The sequence below is a fragment of the Oncorhynchus gorbuscha genome, linkage group LG01 (assembly GCF_021184085.1).
Source record: "Oncorhynchus gorbuscha isolate QuinsamMale2020 ecotype Even-year linkage group LG01, OgorEven_v1.0, whole genome shotgun sequence".
Taxonomy (NCBI): domain Eukaryota; kingdom Metazoa; phylum Chordata; class Actinopteri; order Salmoniformes; family Salmonidae; genus Oncorhynchus; species Oncorhynchus gorbuscha.
In genome coordinates, this window is record NC_060173.1 from 13,664,849 (window position 1) to 13,680,779 (window position 15,931).

Consider the following 15,931-nt stretch of genomic DNA (forward strand, 5'->3'; position numbering starts at 1 on the left):
TAACGCTAACCATACCCCTAGCTTCATATTCATACCCCGGCTCAACCATAACCCTAGCTTTATGTTCATACCCCGGCTCAACCATAACCCTAGCTTTATGTTCATACCCCGGCTCAACCATAACCCTAGCTTTATGTTCATACCCCGGCTCAACCATAACCCTAGCTTTATGTCCACACCCCGGCTTAGCCATAACGCTAACCATAACCCTAGCTTTATGTTCATACCCGGCTCAACCATAACCCTAGCTTTATGTTCATACCCCGGCTCAACCATAACCCTAGCTTTATGTCCACACCCCGGCTCAACCATAACCCTAGCTTTATGTTCATACCCCGGCTCAACCATAACCCTAGCTTTATGTTCATAGCCCGGCTCAACCATAACCCTAGCTTTATGTTCATAGCCCGGCTCAACCATAACCCTAGCTTTATGTTCATACCCCGGCTCAACCATAACCCTAGCTTTATGTCCACACCCCGGCTTAGCCATAACGCTAACCATACCCCTAGCTTCATATTCATACCCCGGCTCAACCATAACCCTAGCTTTATGTTCATACCCCGGCTCAACCATAACCCTAGCTTTATGTTCATACCCCGGCTCAACCATAACCCTAGCTTTATGTCCACACCCCGGCTTAGCCATAACGCTAACCATAACCCTAGCTTTATGTTCATACCCCGGCTCAACCATAACCCTAGCTTTATGTCCACACCCGGCTCAACCATAACCCTAGCTTTATGTTCATACCCGGCTCAACCATAACCCTAGCTTTATGTCCACACCCGGCTCAACCATAACCCTAGCTTTATGTTCATACCCCGGCTCAACCATAACCCTAGCTTTATGTTCATACCCCGGCTCAACCATAACCCTAGCTTTATGTCCACACCCCGGCTCAACCATAACCCTAGCTTTATGTTCATACCCCGGCTCAACCATAACCCTAGCTTTATGTTCATACCCCGGCTCAACCATAACCCTAGCTTTATGTTCATACCCCGGCTCAACCATAACCCTAGCTTCATGTTCACAACCCGGCTCAACCCTAACCCTAGCTTCATGTTCACAACCCGGCTCAACCCCAACCCTAGCTTCATGTTCACAACCCGGCTCAACCCTAACCCTAGCTTCATGTTCACAACCCGGCTCAACCCCAACCCTAGCTTCATGTTCACAACCCGGCTCAACCCTAACCCTAGCTTCAATCACAACCAGGCTCAACCTAACCCTAGCTTCAATCACAACCAGGTTCAACCCTAACCCTAGCTTCAATCACAACCAGGCACAACCCTAACCCTAGCTTCAATCACAACCAGGCTCAACCCTAACCCTAGCTTCCATCACAACCCGGCTCAACCCTAACCCTAGCTTCAACCACAACTAGACTCAACCCTAACCCTAGCTTCAATTACAACCAGGCTCAACCCTAACCCTAGCTTCAACCACAACCAGGCTCAACCCTAACCCTAGCTTCAATTACAACCCGGCTCAACCCTAACCCTAGCTTCATGTCCACACCCCGGCTTAGCCATAACGCTAACCATAACCCTAGCTTTATGTTCATACCCGGCTCAACCATAACCCTAGCTTCATGTCCACACCCCGGCTTAGCCATAACGCTAACCATAACCCTAGCTTTATGTTCATACCCCGGCTCAACCATAACCCTAGCTTTATGTTCATACCACGGCTCAACCATAACCCTAGCTTTAAGTTCATACCCCGGCTCAACCATAACCCTAGCTTCATGTCCACACCCCGGCTTAGCCATAACGCTAACCATAACCCTAGCTTTATGTTCATACCCCGGCTCAACCATAACCCTAGCTTTATGTTCATACCCCGGCTCAACCATAACCCTAGCTTTAAGTTCATACCCTGGCTCAACCATAACCCTAGCTTTATGTTCATACCCCGGCTCAACCATAACCCTAGCTTTATGTCCACACCCCGGCTTAGCCATAACGCTAACCATAACCCTAGCTTTATGTTCATACCCCGGCTCAACCATAAACCTAGCTTTATGTTCATACCCCGGCTCAACCATAACCCTAGCTTTATGTTCATACCCCGGCTCAACCATAACCCTAGCTTTATGTCCACACCCCGGCTCAACCATAACCCTAGCTTTATGTTCATAGCCCGGCTCAACCATAACCCTAGCTTTATGTTCATAGCCCGGCTCAACCATAACCCTAGCTTTATGTTCATACCCCGGCTCAACCATAACCCTAGCTTTATGTCCACACCCCGGCTTAGCCATAACGCTAACCATACCCCTAGCTTCATATTCATACCCCGGCTCAACCATAACCCTAGCTTTATGTTCATACCCCGGCTCAACCATAACCCTAGCTTTATGTTCATACCCCGGCTCAACCATAACCCTAGCTTTATGTTCATACCCCGGCTCAACCATAACCCTAGCTTTATGTCCACACCCCGGCTTAGCCATAACGCTAACCATAACCCTAGCTTTATGTTCATACCCCGGCTCAACCATAACCCTAGCTTTATGTTACCCGGCTCAACCATAACCCTAGCTTTATGTTCTACCCGGCTCAACCATAACCCTAGCTTTATGTCCACACCCCGGCTCAACCATAACCCTAGCTTTATGTTCATACCCCGGCTCAACCATAACCCTAGCTTTATGTTCATAGCCCGGCTCAACCATAACCCTAGCTTTATGTTCATAGCCCGGCTCAACCATAACCCTAGCTTTATGTTCATACCCCGGCTCAACCATAACCCTAGCTTTATGTCCACACCCCGGCTTAGCCATAACGCTAACCATACCCCTAGCTTCATATTCATACCCCGGCTCAACCATAACCCTAGCTTTATGTTCATACCCCGGCTCAACCATAACCCTAGCTTTATGTTCATACCCCGGCTCAACCATAACCCTAGCTTTATGTCCACACCCCGGCTTAGCCATAACGCTAACCATAACCCTAGCTTTATGTTCATACCCCGGCTCAACCATAACCCTAGCTTTATGTCCACACCCCGGCTCAACCATAACCCTAGCTTTATGTTCATACCCCGGCTCAACCATAACCCTAGCTTTATGTCCACACCCCGGCTCAACCATAACCCTAGCTTTATGTTCATACCCCGGCTCAACCATAACCCTAGCTTTATGTTCATACCCCGGCTCAACCATAACCCTAGCTTTATGTCCACACCCCGGCTCAACCATAACCCTAGCTTTATGTTCATACCCCGGCTCAACCATAACCCTAGCTTTATGTTCATACCCCGGCTCAACCATAACCCTAGCTTTATGTTCATACCCCGGCTCAACCATAACCCTAGCTTTATGTCCACACCCCGGCTCAACCATAACCCTAGCTTTATGTTCATACCCCGGCTCAACCATAACCCTAGCTTTATGTTCATACCCCGGCTCAACCATAACCCTAACTTTATGTCCGCACCCTTTGTTTTTCATAAACATTGATGTTTTTCAAGGCAATTAAATACAAAATATTTGACAAATAGGAACGTGAATATTCCAGATCCCTTCATCTCTCTGAGCCATTTTCAAATGTTTGTCCCCCTATGATGTGGCTCAGTTGCTGTATTAGGCAGGACATCAAGTCCCCCATCACTTCCACTCATTTATCAATAGACTAAAAGGCCCATCTCAGCCTGTCTTCTATGCATCTGTCTCTCTATGTCTAGGCACCTGTAATGAATTTTCTCCCCTGACAGTCCTGATTAGGTGACCCAGCTTGTTTAATGTCTGTGGACTGGGTGCTGATGTCTATCAGTGCCCTTTAATATACATTCTGCCACACACTCAAACCCTGCAGAGGCAAACCAGAAGAAGTTAACACAAATAGAGACAGGCCAATGGATATTATGGGGATTGTCAGTTATGAATGTGTGGTATCAACAAAGAACACATAGCAATTCAGTCATCTGTAAGAAGTGAACCCAACTACAGAGCCAATGGATATTACAGGATGTGTCAATTCGCTTTTAATGTGTGGTATCAACAAAACAACATTATTTTCCTCTTTCAGTGATTAACACCTACTGGTCAGTATTCAGTAGAGACGATGCAACAAATAACTCTCTCATACACCTGGAGACATTTAAGACTGAAGGGAGGTTCATGATGTGAGAGGACACTGTCATGATTTCCACAGCAGTCAGGCATACGTTCGTAATGGACAGGAGGTGGCTGGTGTGGTGTTTCTAGTCTATATAACTCAGCAGGGCACCTCCACAACATCATGGAGTTCTCCTCAGAATGCTATTGACCCCTGTGTGACCACATGTTCTGCTTCAGTGGGCGCCATATTAACCCTGATAGCATTCCATCACTGCCAGTAGCAGATGTAAGGTTTTGTCAACCTTATAGGACAAGCTCTAGACAACACGCTTTATTACTGAGAGCTCAGATTGTGGTGTCCAATTCACAAAACTAGAATAAGATTATATTTCTTTGGTCACCCCCCCCCCACTCAGAAACACATTTAGTTGCTTATTCGTTTACCAACAACCCCACAATCTTCTCCAAATCTCTCCTTTCCCTTCACCAATGGCTGACCTCCACTGTGGAATCTCCTGTATCCACTCAGCCACAGTGAATACACCCATAAACATACATGTTTATGTACATCATTGGAATACACCCTGGAGGTCTATCTGCCCTTGGGCCAGGCAATGGTTTCCTTTATTACCCCCATCAGAGCAATATGGCCTCTGTGCACTGACTGCACGGCCCAGCAGAGTACAGCCCTCATCTGTAATTTAAAATGTAATTTCACAGTCCGCTGCTGCCTCACTTCACCTGTAGCAGAGACATTTGTAGGGAGAATTACATCTGACATCATCTCCCACCATGTAGTCTCCTCGCTACAATGCTGCAGCCACAGCTCAGCTCAAGGACCATTTCCTCCTGTTTTGTTACGGTTCTTTTTACTCGATGGTTGAACGACTGAAGGTGTAGCTGTGTGACTGTGATGGTGTAGCTGTGTGACTGTGATGGTGTAGCTGTGTGACTGTGATGGTGTAGCCGTGTGACTGTGATGGTGTAGCCGTGTGACTGTGATGGTGTAGCTGTGTGACTGTGATGGTGTAGCCGTGTGACTGTGATGGTGTAGCCGTGTGACGTGTATATGACTGTGAAGGTGTAGCTGTGTGACTGTGATGGTGTAGCTGTGTGACTGTGATGGTGTAGCCGTGTGACGTGTATATGACTGTGAAGGTGTAGCTGTGTGACTGTGATGGTGTAGCCGTGTGACGTGTATATGACTGTGAAGGTGTAGCTGTGATAAGTGACTGTGACAGTGTAGCCGTGGGACTGTGAGAGTGACGGTGTGTGACTGTGATGGTGTAGCTGTGTGACTGTGATGGTGTAGCCGTGTGACGTGTATATGACTGTGAAGGTGTAGCTGTGATAAGTGACTGTGACAGTGTAGCCGTGGGACTGTGAGAGTGACGGTGTGTGACTGTGATGGTGTAGCTGTGTGACTGTGATGGTGTAGCCGTGTGACGTGTATATGACTGTGAAGGTGTAGCTGTGATAAGTGACTGTGACAGTGTAGCTGTGTGACTGTGATAGTGATGGTGTGACTGTGAACTTCAGCCCCACTGACAGGATGAGTGATTACTGTGTACGTCCTCAGTCTCTAAAGCTCCCAGAAGAGATAATGAGACAATGGGACTTCATTGATCTTCTATTTCCCCCTCTCCTCACACACAAACCGAGCAAACGGTCTTGCTGAAAAGTGGGAGACAGACACACACGACTAGACTTGAGGTCAGCAATCATTGGATAAAAGGTAGCAGATTTGACTTTGTCAAACTAATTTGGGCCACTCCCATATTGTAGTAAAAGAGAGCAAATACATTAGGGCACTCCTAAAGCAAAAAGTATAAATAAATGGTCAGTGTACATGTTAACTTCATATTCAAGCATGTAATACAAATGGGAGTTCTTATAAGATGTTTTTTTTTTTAACAGATCTGCATACATTTCTATTGAGCTTATAAGACCGGTAATTTCCTCTAGATCAAATTCTGGCTTCGAGGTGCCGCACATTTGTCATTTTTGTAGTTTCACACTGTATCACAGCTCATTTACAGATGCCTGTATGATGCATTGCCACACTTTCAGCTAGTCAAAGACTGAGGCTGTGGTCATTCAACCAACGTGGTAATATTCATTTCATTGAAATTTGGGCAGAAATACTGTACTGCTGAGGGAAAATGTAAAGTAATATCAAGTTTTATGAAAGCTTTAGATTTGAAGTCAAGTGCCTCGTTAGAGAGCTGCGAGTCCTCCAGACCAGCAGTAAGGATGGGAAAAGACACCAGAAGAGGCTTACCTCCAGCTATAGAAAAATAATTTGCACACCCATTAGATTACCAGGTTCATGGAGAGAACTGATATTTCCTAGACATACAATAACAGAATGGGGTTATAGGTCAAGCTAAGAGGGCTTAAACACGGGTCCATTCACACGGTATAGAACGTGCCAGTGGCACCCTGGGGTTGCTTTTAACTGAATCTCCCAAATGGCCTTTAACATATGACCTCTCACTGGGTACTGGCTGGGGGATGAAGTGTGTGTGCTTTGGTTGGGCTCAGGGTCTGAATAAAATAAAATCTCTTTCAATGAGCATCGCATTCACTTCATAGCCTCCGTATTCAATCTCTGCATTATTCTGTTATCGCGACAGCCAGACCGGTGTAACCAGACAGTAGAATTACTCAGTGCATTTATTACAGTCCCAGCCATGCTTTACAATGTATTAAGAGTTGTCCTTATCTTCCTCTCAGTGTCCCGGTCTGTGTAACAAATCTATTCACTATAAACGGCACTCCTTTTGACCAGGGCTATGGCCATCTCAGATACACCCTCAGCAGTCATGCAGTTCCCAGACAAAAACGATCATTTGCAGAACTGAGGATAATGATAGTCCCAGTGGACAAAAGAACACTGACATCACCTGGAAAAGGAGAGGTAAAAAAATGGAATTTCACCCACTACTTCATTCATAACCTTAATTGATACTTGCCACTCTTTTCCATAAATCAATTTGGCATCATCCTGTGAAGCACCCAATGCCATATTTATTTCAAAACAGTTGCAAAAGGAACACATAAAGAATAAGCTTTGTAGAGGATGTTTCATGCAGACTGTATAAAAAGGTATGTTGAAAAGAGAAAAAAAGGAGAAAGGAAACCAAAGACAAAGTAAATACATTTATAAAATCTATTTAAAGAAACGCAAGAAATAATCTCACAGTAGAGGGCGCCCTTGAATTGTTCTGGGGCTGAATGTAAATTAAAATGAGAGTAGTCTATAGTCCTTTGGTTGTCCCAGCTTAACAGATCCATCTATATCTGCGAGTGCAACTAAAATTGTGGATGAAGATTGTCCGGGTAAGTAAAAAAAAAAACAAGTGAAACCCTGAAAGTTGGAAACTCCCAATCAGCAGGGTAAGAGTCAGTCCTCCAGCCAGGTAAAAGGCAGGCTGGAACATACTGAGTGGTGTTCAATTATTTATAAACATGAATATTAAATTATTACCGATAAACATATGAATATGTAGGTCTATGGTGGTTTAGGGGTTTCTTGTCAGTGTAGACAGGCTGGAACATTGGACAGTTAGGGTTTCTTGGGAGCAAAGACGACAGGTAGGACCCGTCGGGAGTTGCTTTTCACCCAGGGGTGGTTGATGACGCTCTGCAGGGGGAGCCGCATAGAGGGACTGTGGCGGAGCAGCTTAGAGACCAGGTCCCGAGCACCATCAGACACCACCTTGGGGAACTGCAGGTCAACCTGAGAGATGGGAGGTCATTCATTACAGTTTAAAAGCTGCGCCTTGGGTGAATATCTAACTACTACATGTATGCCTATTCTATTTAAATAGTCAGAAATCACAATGGAACTACTCAAGCGATTACACTTGAATTAGGGATAATATTACTACTGGATATACAAGTAATTGCCGATTTAAAAAAAGCGAACCTTCGTGATGCGTTTGTATGTGTCGGAGTGGCTGGCAGTTTCAAACGGGGGGTTTCCAACTAGGCACTCGTAGCAGAGCACCCCGATGGACCAGAGGTCCACCTTCTCATCGTGGATCTTCCCCTCAATCATCTCTGGGGGCAGGTAGTCCAGCGTTCCACACATTGTGCGGCGCCTAGAGGGGGTAAGATGAAGAAAAACCCAGTGAATTCATGACATTCAGTGTATTTGAGGAGATCAGTTTGAGCTAGGCAGGGTACAGAATCTCCAATCTTGTTGACATAAACAAGTAGTTATTTGGGATGCAACAAGGTGATTTGTAGATCAGTAATTCTGTACAATCTGACAGTAATGTAGTCTCAAACATACAAATGGACAGTATTTAGTTGTGAAGCAAACATATGAGGCTATAGAGGGTTCAGTTCAGGGGTCGCTCACCTTAAGGATGGGGCATGGACAGACCAGCCGAAGTCTGCTATCTTTAGCTCCCCACGGAGACCCAGTAACAGGTTCTCAGGCTTGATGTCACGGTGTATCACCTTCCTCTCATGGCAGTACTGCAGTGCATCAGCCAACTCCTCCATGTACTAAAAAAGGACACACAGATATTGGACATTACTCATTTCCACGTTGCAATTAAAATGCAAATAAAGTAATGCCAACTTAAATCAATGCCAAAATGTAGCTACCATTATCAGACCAAATGATTACTTTATTATTACAAATATACTATCTAACAACCAAATGCTATGATTGGAGGTCTTGGGTGAAAGAAGCAACGGATACTGATTATTCAGAATATAATTATCTTGTCTATGCAACAATAAAATGCCAACTTCTCTTACCGTAGCAGTGCGCTGGTCATCGAAGCGACCACATTTCTGCAGCTCTTTGTACATCTCACCCCGTGGGGCGTACTCCAGGATCAGAAAGACCCTTGAGTGGTCATGGAAGTAGTTGTAGAAGCGCAGGATGTTGGGGTGTCTAAAGGAACAGGAGGAAGGAATTATTTAAATCTACCTTCCCCAACCTGAGAAAATAAATACATCCTGAATTATAAAGGGAATACTGGTCAGTTTCTAAACACCAGCTGAAATCTACTTACTGAAGTATATTTCATGATGTTGGTGTTAACCAGCAAGTCAAAACATTTCCCGCAGAGAAATCACTATATTAAGGCAACATCAACCTATACCCCCACTAGGCTAGATTCAAAAAGTCGAGAAATGCCAAATCAAGGTACTAGTGACCTAAGATGGGACTGAATCTCAATCTCTCTTCGGAGCTGGTGCTCCACGCCTTCCTTCTCCATCTGAGACTTGAAGAGCACTTTCAGTGCCACAATGAAATTCAGCTTCTTATCCCGCGCAACGTACACGTTCCCAAACTTGCCCTTGCCCAGGGGCCGCCCGATGTCAAAGTCATGGATGGTGAATTTCCTGATGAGGAGAGACGTAGCGATTGTAAAACCACACCTTCATGACACATCTAGTTGATAAAAACCTAAAAATGCTCAGGCGAATTGACCCTTCTTAAAGAAATTCCAAATGCACAACATCTGGGTGAGGTGACGATATTACTGGACAGAAGACTTACTTTGCTGGAGCGGCACCGGAGGAAGAGGTGACAGGCTCTCTCCCAGGACCTGTTGTGACATCATGGGGATTCAGAATAGGAAAAAAAACATATTTGGTACATTGTTAGCACCATTAAAAGTGGTGTGATGTGTTTCTATACAGTTTCAGATGGCACATCAGACAGAATGGTAGCTATAGAAATGTACCTGTAATTGCGTTTTTGTCTGTAGTCTCTGGGGCAGAGGGTATTTGAACTCTCTGTGGACCCACAGACACCATTGAAGTTGCCATCTATCAGGTAGAAAAACATCCTGGATTAAACCTAATTGCCGCTAGCTCACCATTACTGGTTCAAAGTTATGAATTCAAAATGGTAGCCAGCAAAATGGGCAACTTTATTTTATAGCAACTATGGCTAGCCAGGAATGGAGTAGATGGGGTTCCCAGCTCCACGATGTACATCACGGTGGAGTTGGGTTGCGACGACTGTTGGTAGAGTACCTCCGACTAGATCAAGTCGCTCACAATCGATAGGAGGAAACAGTTGGTGGTTATATTTGATCAACGTTTTATTAAAAAGGATGGATTTCAATCATTTCGTTTTTTTTTGTTGTTTAAAAAAAAACCTACCGAGGACAAACATTATGTACACAGTAAGGGTTTCAGAATTTACATTTTATAAGTATCGACTGACAGCGACACGATGTAGTCAGAGCTACAGGGTTGTCACTAGTTACAACAAAATCATAATTATGGATAAAGCTCAGCCGTCTTCTACAATGTTTCTTCTTAAAGGGAAATGTAAATGTTTGAACTCCATATTCATCATCTCCAGCACCACCCCAACACACACAAACTAGGTGGACACCACTTCAAAATTAGTGGATTAGGCTATTTCAGCCACACACGTGGCTGACCAGTGTATAAAAACGAACACACCGTCATGCAATCTCCATAGACAAACATTGACAATAGGAGGGGCTGTACTGAAGAGCTCACTGACATTCAACGTGGCACCGTCATAGGATGCCACCTTTCCAACAAGTCAGTTCATTTTTTTTGCTAGAGCTGCCCTGGTCAATTGTAAGTTCTGTTATTGTGAAGTCGAAACGTCTAGGAGCAACAACGGCTCAGCAGTGAAGTGGTAGGCCACACAAGCACACGGAACAGGACCGCTGAGTACTGAAGCGTGTAAAACTTGTCAGTCCTTGTTTGCTATACTCAATACAGAGATCCAAATTGCCTCCAGGAAACAACTCCAGCACAAGAACTGTTCGTCGGGAAATGTGTTTCCATGGCCGAGATACGGCACACACGTCTAGGATCACCATGCGCAATGCCAAGCGCCGGCTGGAGTGGTTTAAAGCTTGGACTGTGAATCAAGTTTCACAATCAGGCAGTCCATCAGACAAATTTCTGTTTGGCGGATCTCAGGAGAATGCTACTTGCCACAATGCGTAGTGCAAACTTGTTAAGTTTGGTGGAGGAGGAATAGTGGTCTGGGGCTGTTTTCATGGTTCTGACTAGGCCCTTTAGTTCCAGTGAATGGAAATCTTTATGCTACAGAGCATTCTAGACAATTTTGTGCTTCCAACTTCGTGACAACAGTTTGGGGAAGGCCCTTTCCTGTTTCAGCATGACATGCACAGAGCCCTGACCTCGACCCAATCTAACACCTTTGGGATGAATTGAAACGCCGACTGTGAGCCAGGCCCAATCGCCCAACCTCACTAATGCTCTTGTAGCTGAATGGGAGCAAGTCCCTGCAGCAATGTTCCAACATCTAGTGGTAACCCTTCCCAGAAGAGTAAAGGCAGTTAAAGCAGCAAGGGCGGGGGGGCAACTCCAGATACCCATGATTTTGTTCGACGAGCAGGTGTCTACACGCTACATGACCAAAAGTATGTTGATGTTGGGGTGGTGTTAGAGATTATGAATATCACGCAAAAACGTTTTGAATTTAAACCTAACCACACTGCTAGCCTTATGCCTAACCCTGCCCTAAGCTTGTGGGTTAGATCTAACGCCAAGGAAGCTCCGATTCCAACATACAGCTCTGCAAGCGTATTAATGTCAAAATACATTTGTTACTCACAAAAATAATAAGTCTGTGGTAAGCACAGGCTTAGGAGATCTTATACATTTTGTTCTATGAAAATCTTTAACAGAAGAATTTGTATAAAACATGTTTTAAATAAGCACATAAATGCTTTAAAATTCAGAGGTTACCTGACTGATATCTCAGAACAAAACATATAAGATCTCATAAGCCTGTGTTAATCTCAGACCTTTTCTCTGCGTTTAGTCATCCGTCGCCATCATCTCATGTTTCAGCATGATAATACACAGCCATGTCGTAAGGATCTATACACAATTCCTGGAAGCTAAAAATTTCCCAGTTCTTCCATGGCCTGCATACTCAGAGATATGTCACCCACTGAGCATGTTTGGGATGCACTGGATCAACATGTACAACATGATACTCCAGTTCCTGCCAATATCCAGCAACTTCATACAGCCATTTGAAGAGTGGGATAATATTCTACTGGCCACAATCAGTGTGATCAACTGTTATGCTCCATGAGGGAAATGGTCATCAGACCAGATACTGACTGGTTTTCTGAACTATGCCCCTACTTTAAAAAAAATACAAATTATGGTATGTTACCAACAGAGGCATATCTGTATTCCCAGTCATGTGAAATCCATAGATTAGGTCTAATGAATTTATTTTAATATGAACACTAACTTGGTAAAATCTTTGAAATTCTTACGTTTATATTTTTGTTCAGTATATATCGGCCATAACGGGAGTAAATTAATACGAAACTCCATATTTGGTGAGTAACGTACGTATTTTGACATAACGATTGCTGCGCTGTCTAATGGGCTTTTGGTTTGTTGCTTCCAGCGCGTTAGTTAGGAGAACCGTAATACCCATCATATCTAACGCACAGATACTGGGGCAGCCTAACCTTACATTATGACCAATAAGTTAGTTCACACGATATTGCCATTTTAACTGATTGTGGTAACTAGTGACACTCAATCCATTGATGTAGCTACATCGTGGAGTTGGGAAAACTCGGCAAGGAAAGGAGGGAATCATCAAGGTAAACAGGACCAGTGTGGCGAAACTTACCGGTCTTTGTAGGCCTTTAGGATCACAATTCTCCTTATTCTGCAAAGAGATTGAATAGTTTAACAAGCTAAGTTGGCTAACGTCATCATTGGCACTGCCCAGAAGTTGACGTTGGCCATAGATGTTTTAGCTAACTAGCTAGTACCCTGGCTAATGTTAGCTAGCCAAAGCCATTTTTCAAACAAAGCTAACGCAAGCTATTAGCTAGAGACAACAGTAATGTAGGAAGAAACTTTAGTAATTTAATTAACAATTAAACTCTTACCTGCATCATACTGACGCATTTAGCTATATGTGAAGTACAATAACTTTAAAACCAAACGGCACCCTATTCTTTGCGCTTCGACCGCCAATCTTTCAAAGCCACTGTCGTTGTGTGTGATTGGTTAGATCAAATGTACAACTCCTCGTCGATTGGTCAGCCCAGCAGTGACGCGCTTCCGTTTTACTTCCTGTGTTTTTATGTTGTTGATGTTTGTGGTGTCGTGGTAGCTAGCTAGTTGTGGTGAGTTCCACACAAAAAAAGGCGAATATGATGACCACAATCAGAGGATCCCTCGCGTCATTGTTATCTAAATATTGTTTTTACATTGGCTAATATATTTATTTACACAATATTTAGATAACAATGACGTGAGGGATCGAGCACACAGCCATGTAATCTCCATAGACAAACAATAGCCGTAGAATGGCCTTACTGAAGAGCTCAGTGATAAGTGCTGTTATTGTGAAGTAGAAACATCTAGGAGCAACAATGGCTCAGCCACTATGTGATAGGTCATACAAGCTCACAGAGCGGGACCAAAATTGTCTGTCCTCAGTTTGTGACAACCCTCCCACTCTGTGCCGTTTTTTTCTTCTCTTTGCTCTTGTTTTCCTTAATAGGATGTCGGTGGGCGGAGCTGGAAGGGTCGTCAGCGACATGGTACACACCTGTGCCTGGGTGTGTCCCGGGATAAATACACCTCTTCCCCATTCAATGAGGAGATACAGGCCAAATGGACCACAGATACACCCATGTCCATAATGCTGAAACTGACCTAGAAGGGAGGAAAGGGGAGAAAGGAGAAAAAAAACAATCAATTGTGTGTGTATGAAAGTGTCTCCCCCTGCACAGTTGTGAACTATAATTTTAATGACGTTTAAAAAAAAAAAAGTTTTAAAAAAAGGAAACACCACAAACTCATGTCGGGAAAAGAAAAAGGCGAAACTAATCTATGCCCGTTCTGATAAAAACCTTAGAGCATCTAGCCTCGGGGGATGCCTTGCTTGACCACGCCCTCCTTCCTTGTTCCTGGCCTGCCCTGTCTATTCCACCAATCCATTTGTTTCTTATGGACAGAAAAGAGCAGAAGCTCTGAGCTGTCCGATCAGGTCCATTGCTTACTGAGTGGCATTGAGGTGACTCCATGCAGACACACTGTTAGATTTTGGTTGTGTCCGTTTGTTTGCTTTGGCACCTAACACCCCTCATCACATTTATGCATGCAACCACTCATTTACACTACTGATTACACACACCATTGTTAATTGTATTTAGTTTACTTCAGTTAATAAATATATTTAGTTATTTCTTATCTCCAAGTTGTCTGCCTTTTTGTTATGAACTTTGAGATGTTTTGTGAGAAGTTGCAAAACCCCCTACAGTTTCAAACTGCCTCTGGAAGCAATGTCAGCACAAGAACTGTTTGTCGGGAGCAACACGAATTGGTTTCCATGGCTGAGCTGCTGTACACAAGCCTATGCACCATGTGCAATGCAAAGCACCGGCTGGAGTGGTGTAAAGCTCGCCGCCATTGGACTCTCACGTTCTCTGACGTGATGAATCACGCTTCACCAGCTGGCATTCTGATGGATGAATCTGGGTTTGGTGGATTCCCGAGAACGCTACCTGCCCCAACTATAAAGTTTGGTGGGGGAGGAATAATGGTCTGGAGCTGTTTTTCATGGCTCTGTCTAGGCCTCTTAGTTCCAGTGAAGAGACATCTTAAAGCTACAGCATACAATGACATTTTCTGGACGATTCTGTGCTTCCAACATTGTGGCAACAGTTTGGGGAAGTCCCGTTCCTGTTTTAGCATTTCAATGCTTCCATGCACAAAGCGAGGTCCATACAGAAATGGTTTGTTGAGATCGGCGTGGAAGAACTTGACTGGCTTGCACAGAGCCCTGACCTCAACTCCATCGAACACCTTTGGGATGAATTGGAACACCGACTGAGAGCCAGGCGCAATCACCCAACATCAGTGCCCGACCTCACTAATGCTCTTTTGGCTGAATGGAAGCAAGTACCCGCAGCAATGTTCCAACATCTACAAATTAGTGGAGTCAGTTATTTCAGTAACTCCATATTAATGCCCATGATTTTGGAAATGATGTTCGACGAGCAGGTGTCCACATACTTTTTTTTCTTTTTTTATAAACTTTTGTTGTGGCTGAAATAGCCGAATGCAGTAATTTGTAGTATCCACATACTTTTGTGTATATATGGTGTAATTTAAAAGTATGCATCAAGGTGTCTGTAATATAATTCATTTGTCAAAAACAAATGTATGCATAAAAAAATGAATCACTATTGCTTCCAAAATATTTTTTTACAACTGAGGAGAAGTGCCAAGATGGCTGTTAGGTGGCTTCAATACAGTGCCCCCTATTAGTCATCCAGGGTTTATGCACATCATTGGTACAACTCCACTGTTCGTTTTCACACTTCCTGTGGATGAAGTCAGGAAAATATGTCTCATAAAAATAAAAGTTCATTAAACACCATAAAGTATGCAGCGCTCATTGTTGAGAGCAACTTTGCAGAGGTGACCGCAGTAGGAGGATGCAGACGCCTCAAGAAAGGCTTCCTACCTTGTTCCATTGGAATGATATCATCCCGGCCAAACAGAGACCTGTGTGAGAAAGGGTAGAGAGACCCCTTCCCCTAGACCTACTTCCCCTCCCCTTGCAGTCGATGTGAAGCAGGAGAATACTCACATTCAGTAATGTGCAGTCACTGAGCCTACAGCCCTGGATATCGTCCTGATGAAGATCAAGGACCAATTTCTTAGAGATAGAGGAACTGCAGTAGAAGTTGAAGAATCTGGCAGCACAACACTGGTTTGGTCTGCAGAGATTTGCTGGGTCCGTTGAGAACATACGGTTGGGCTCTCAACTGGCGCAGCGGTCTAAGGCACTGCATCTCAGTGCAAGAGACATCACTA

The 15,931-nt window shown here is 44.3% G+C and overlaps 1 protein-coding gene across 2 annotated transcripts; it reads right to left on the reverse strand.

Moving 5' to 3' along the window:
* Positions 1 to 7,077: 7,077 nt before the first annotated feature.
* Positions 7,078 to 13,137, reverse strand: LOC124033346 (aurora kinase B-like). 2 transcript variants are annotated; one of them, XM_046345364.1, is made up of 9 exons: positions 12,988 to 13,137; positions 12,723 to 12,761; positions 9,787 to 9,871; positions 9,600 to 9,648; positions 9,380 to 9,442; positions 8,849 to 8,987; positions 8,442 to 8,590; positions 8,004 to 8,178; positions 7,078 to 7,814 (listed from the first exon to the last, which is right to left on the reverse strand). In XM_046345364.1, the coding sequence occupies exons 1-9, from the start codon at positions 12,994 to 12,996 to the stop codon at positions 7,641 to 7,643; spliced, it is 882 nt and encodes a 293-aa protein (XP_046201320.1). In that variant the 5' UTR covers positions 12,997 to 13,137; the 3' UTR covers positions 7,078 to 7,640. The 2 variants fall into 2 exon arrangements, with proteins under 2 accessions (XP_046201320.1, XP_046201312.1); XM_046345356.1 differs by having other exon boundaries at positions 9,254 to 9,442; positions 12,988 to 13,133.
* Between the last annotated feature and the right edge of the window lie 2,794 nt (positions 13,138 to 15,931).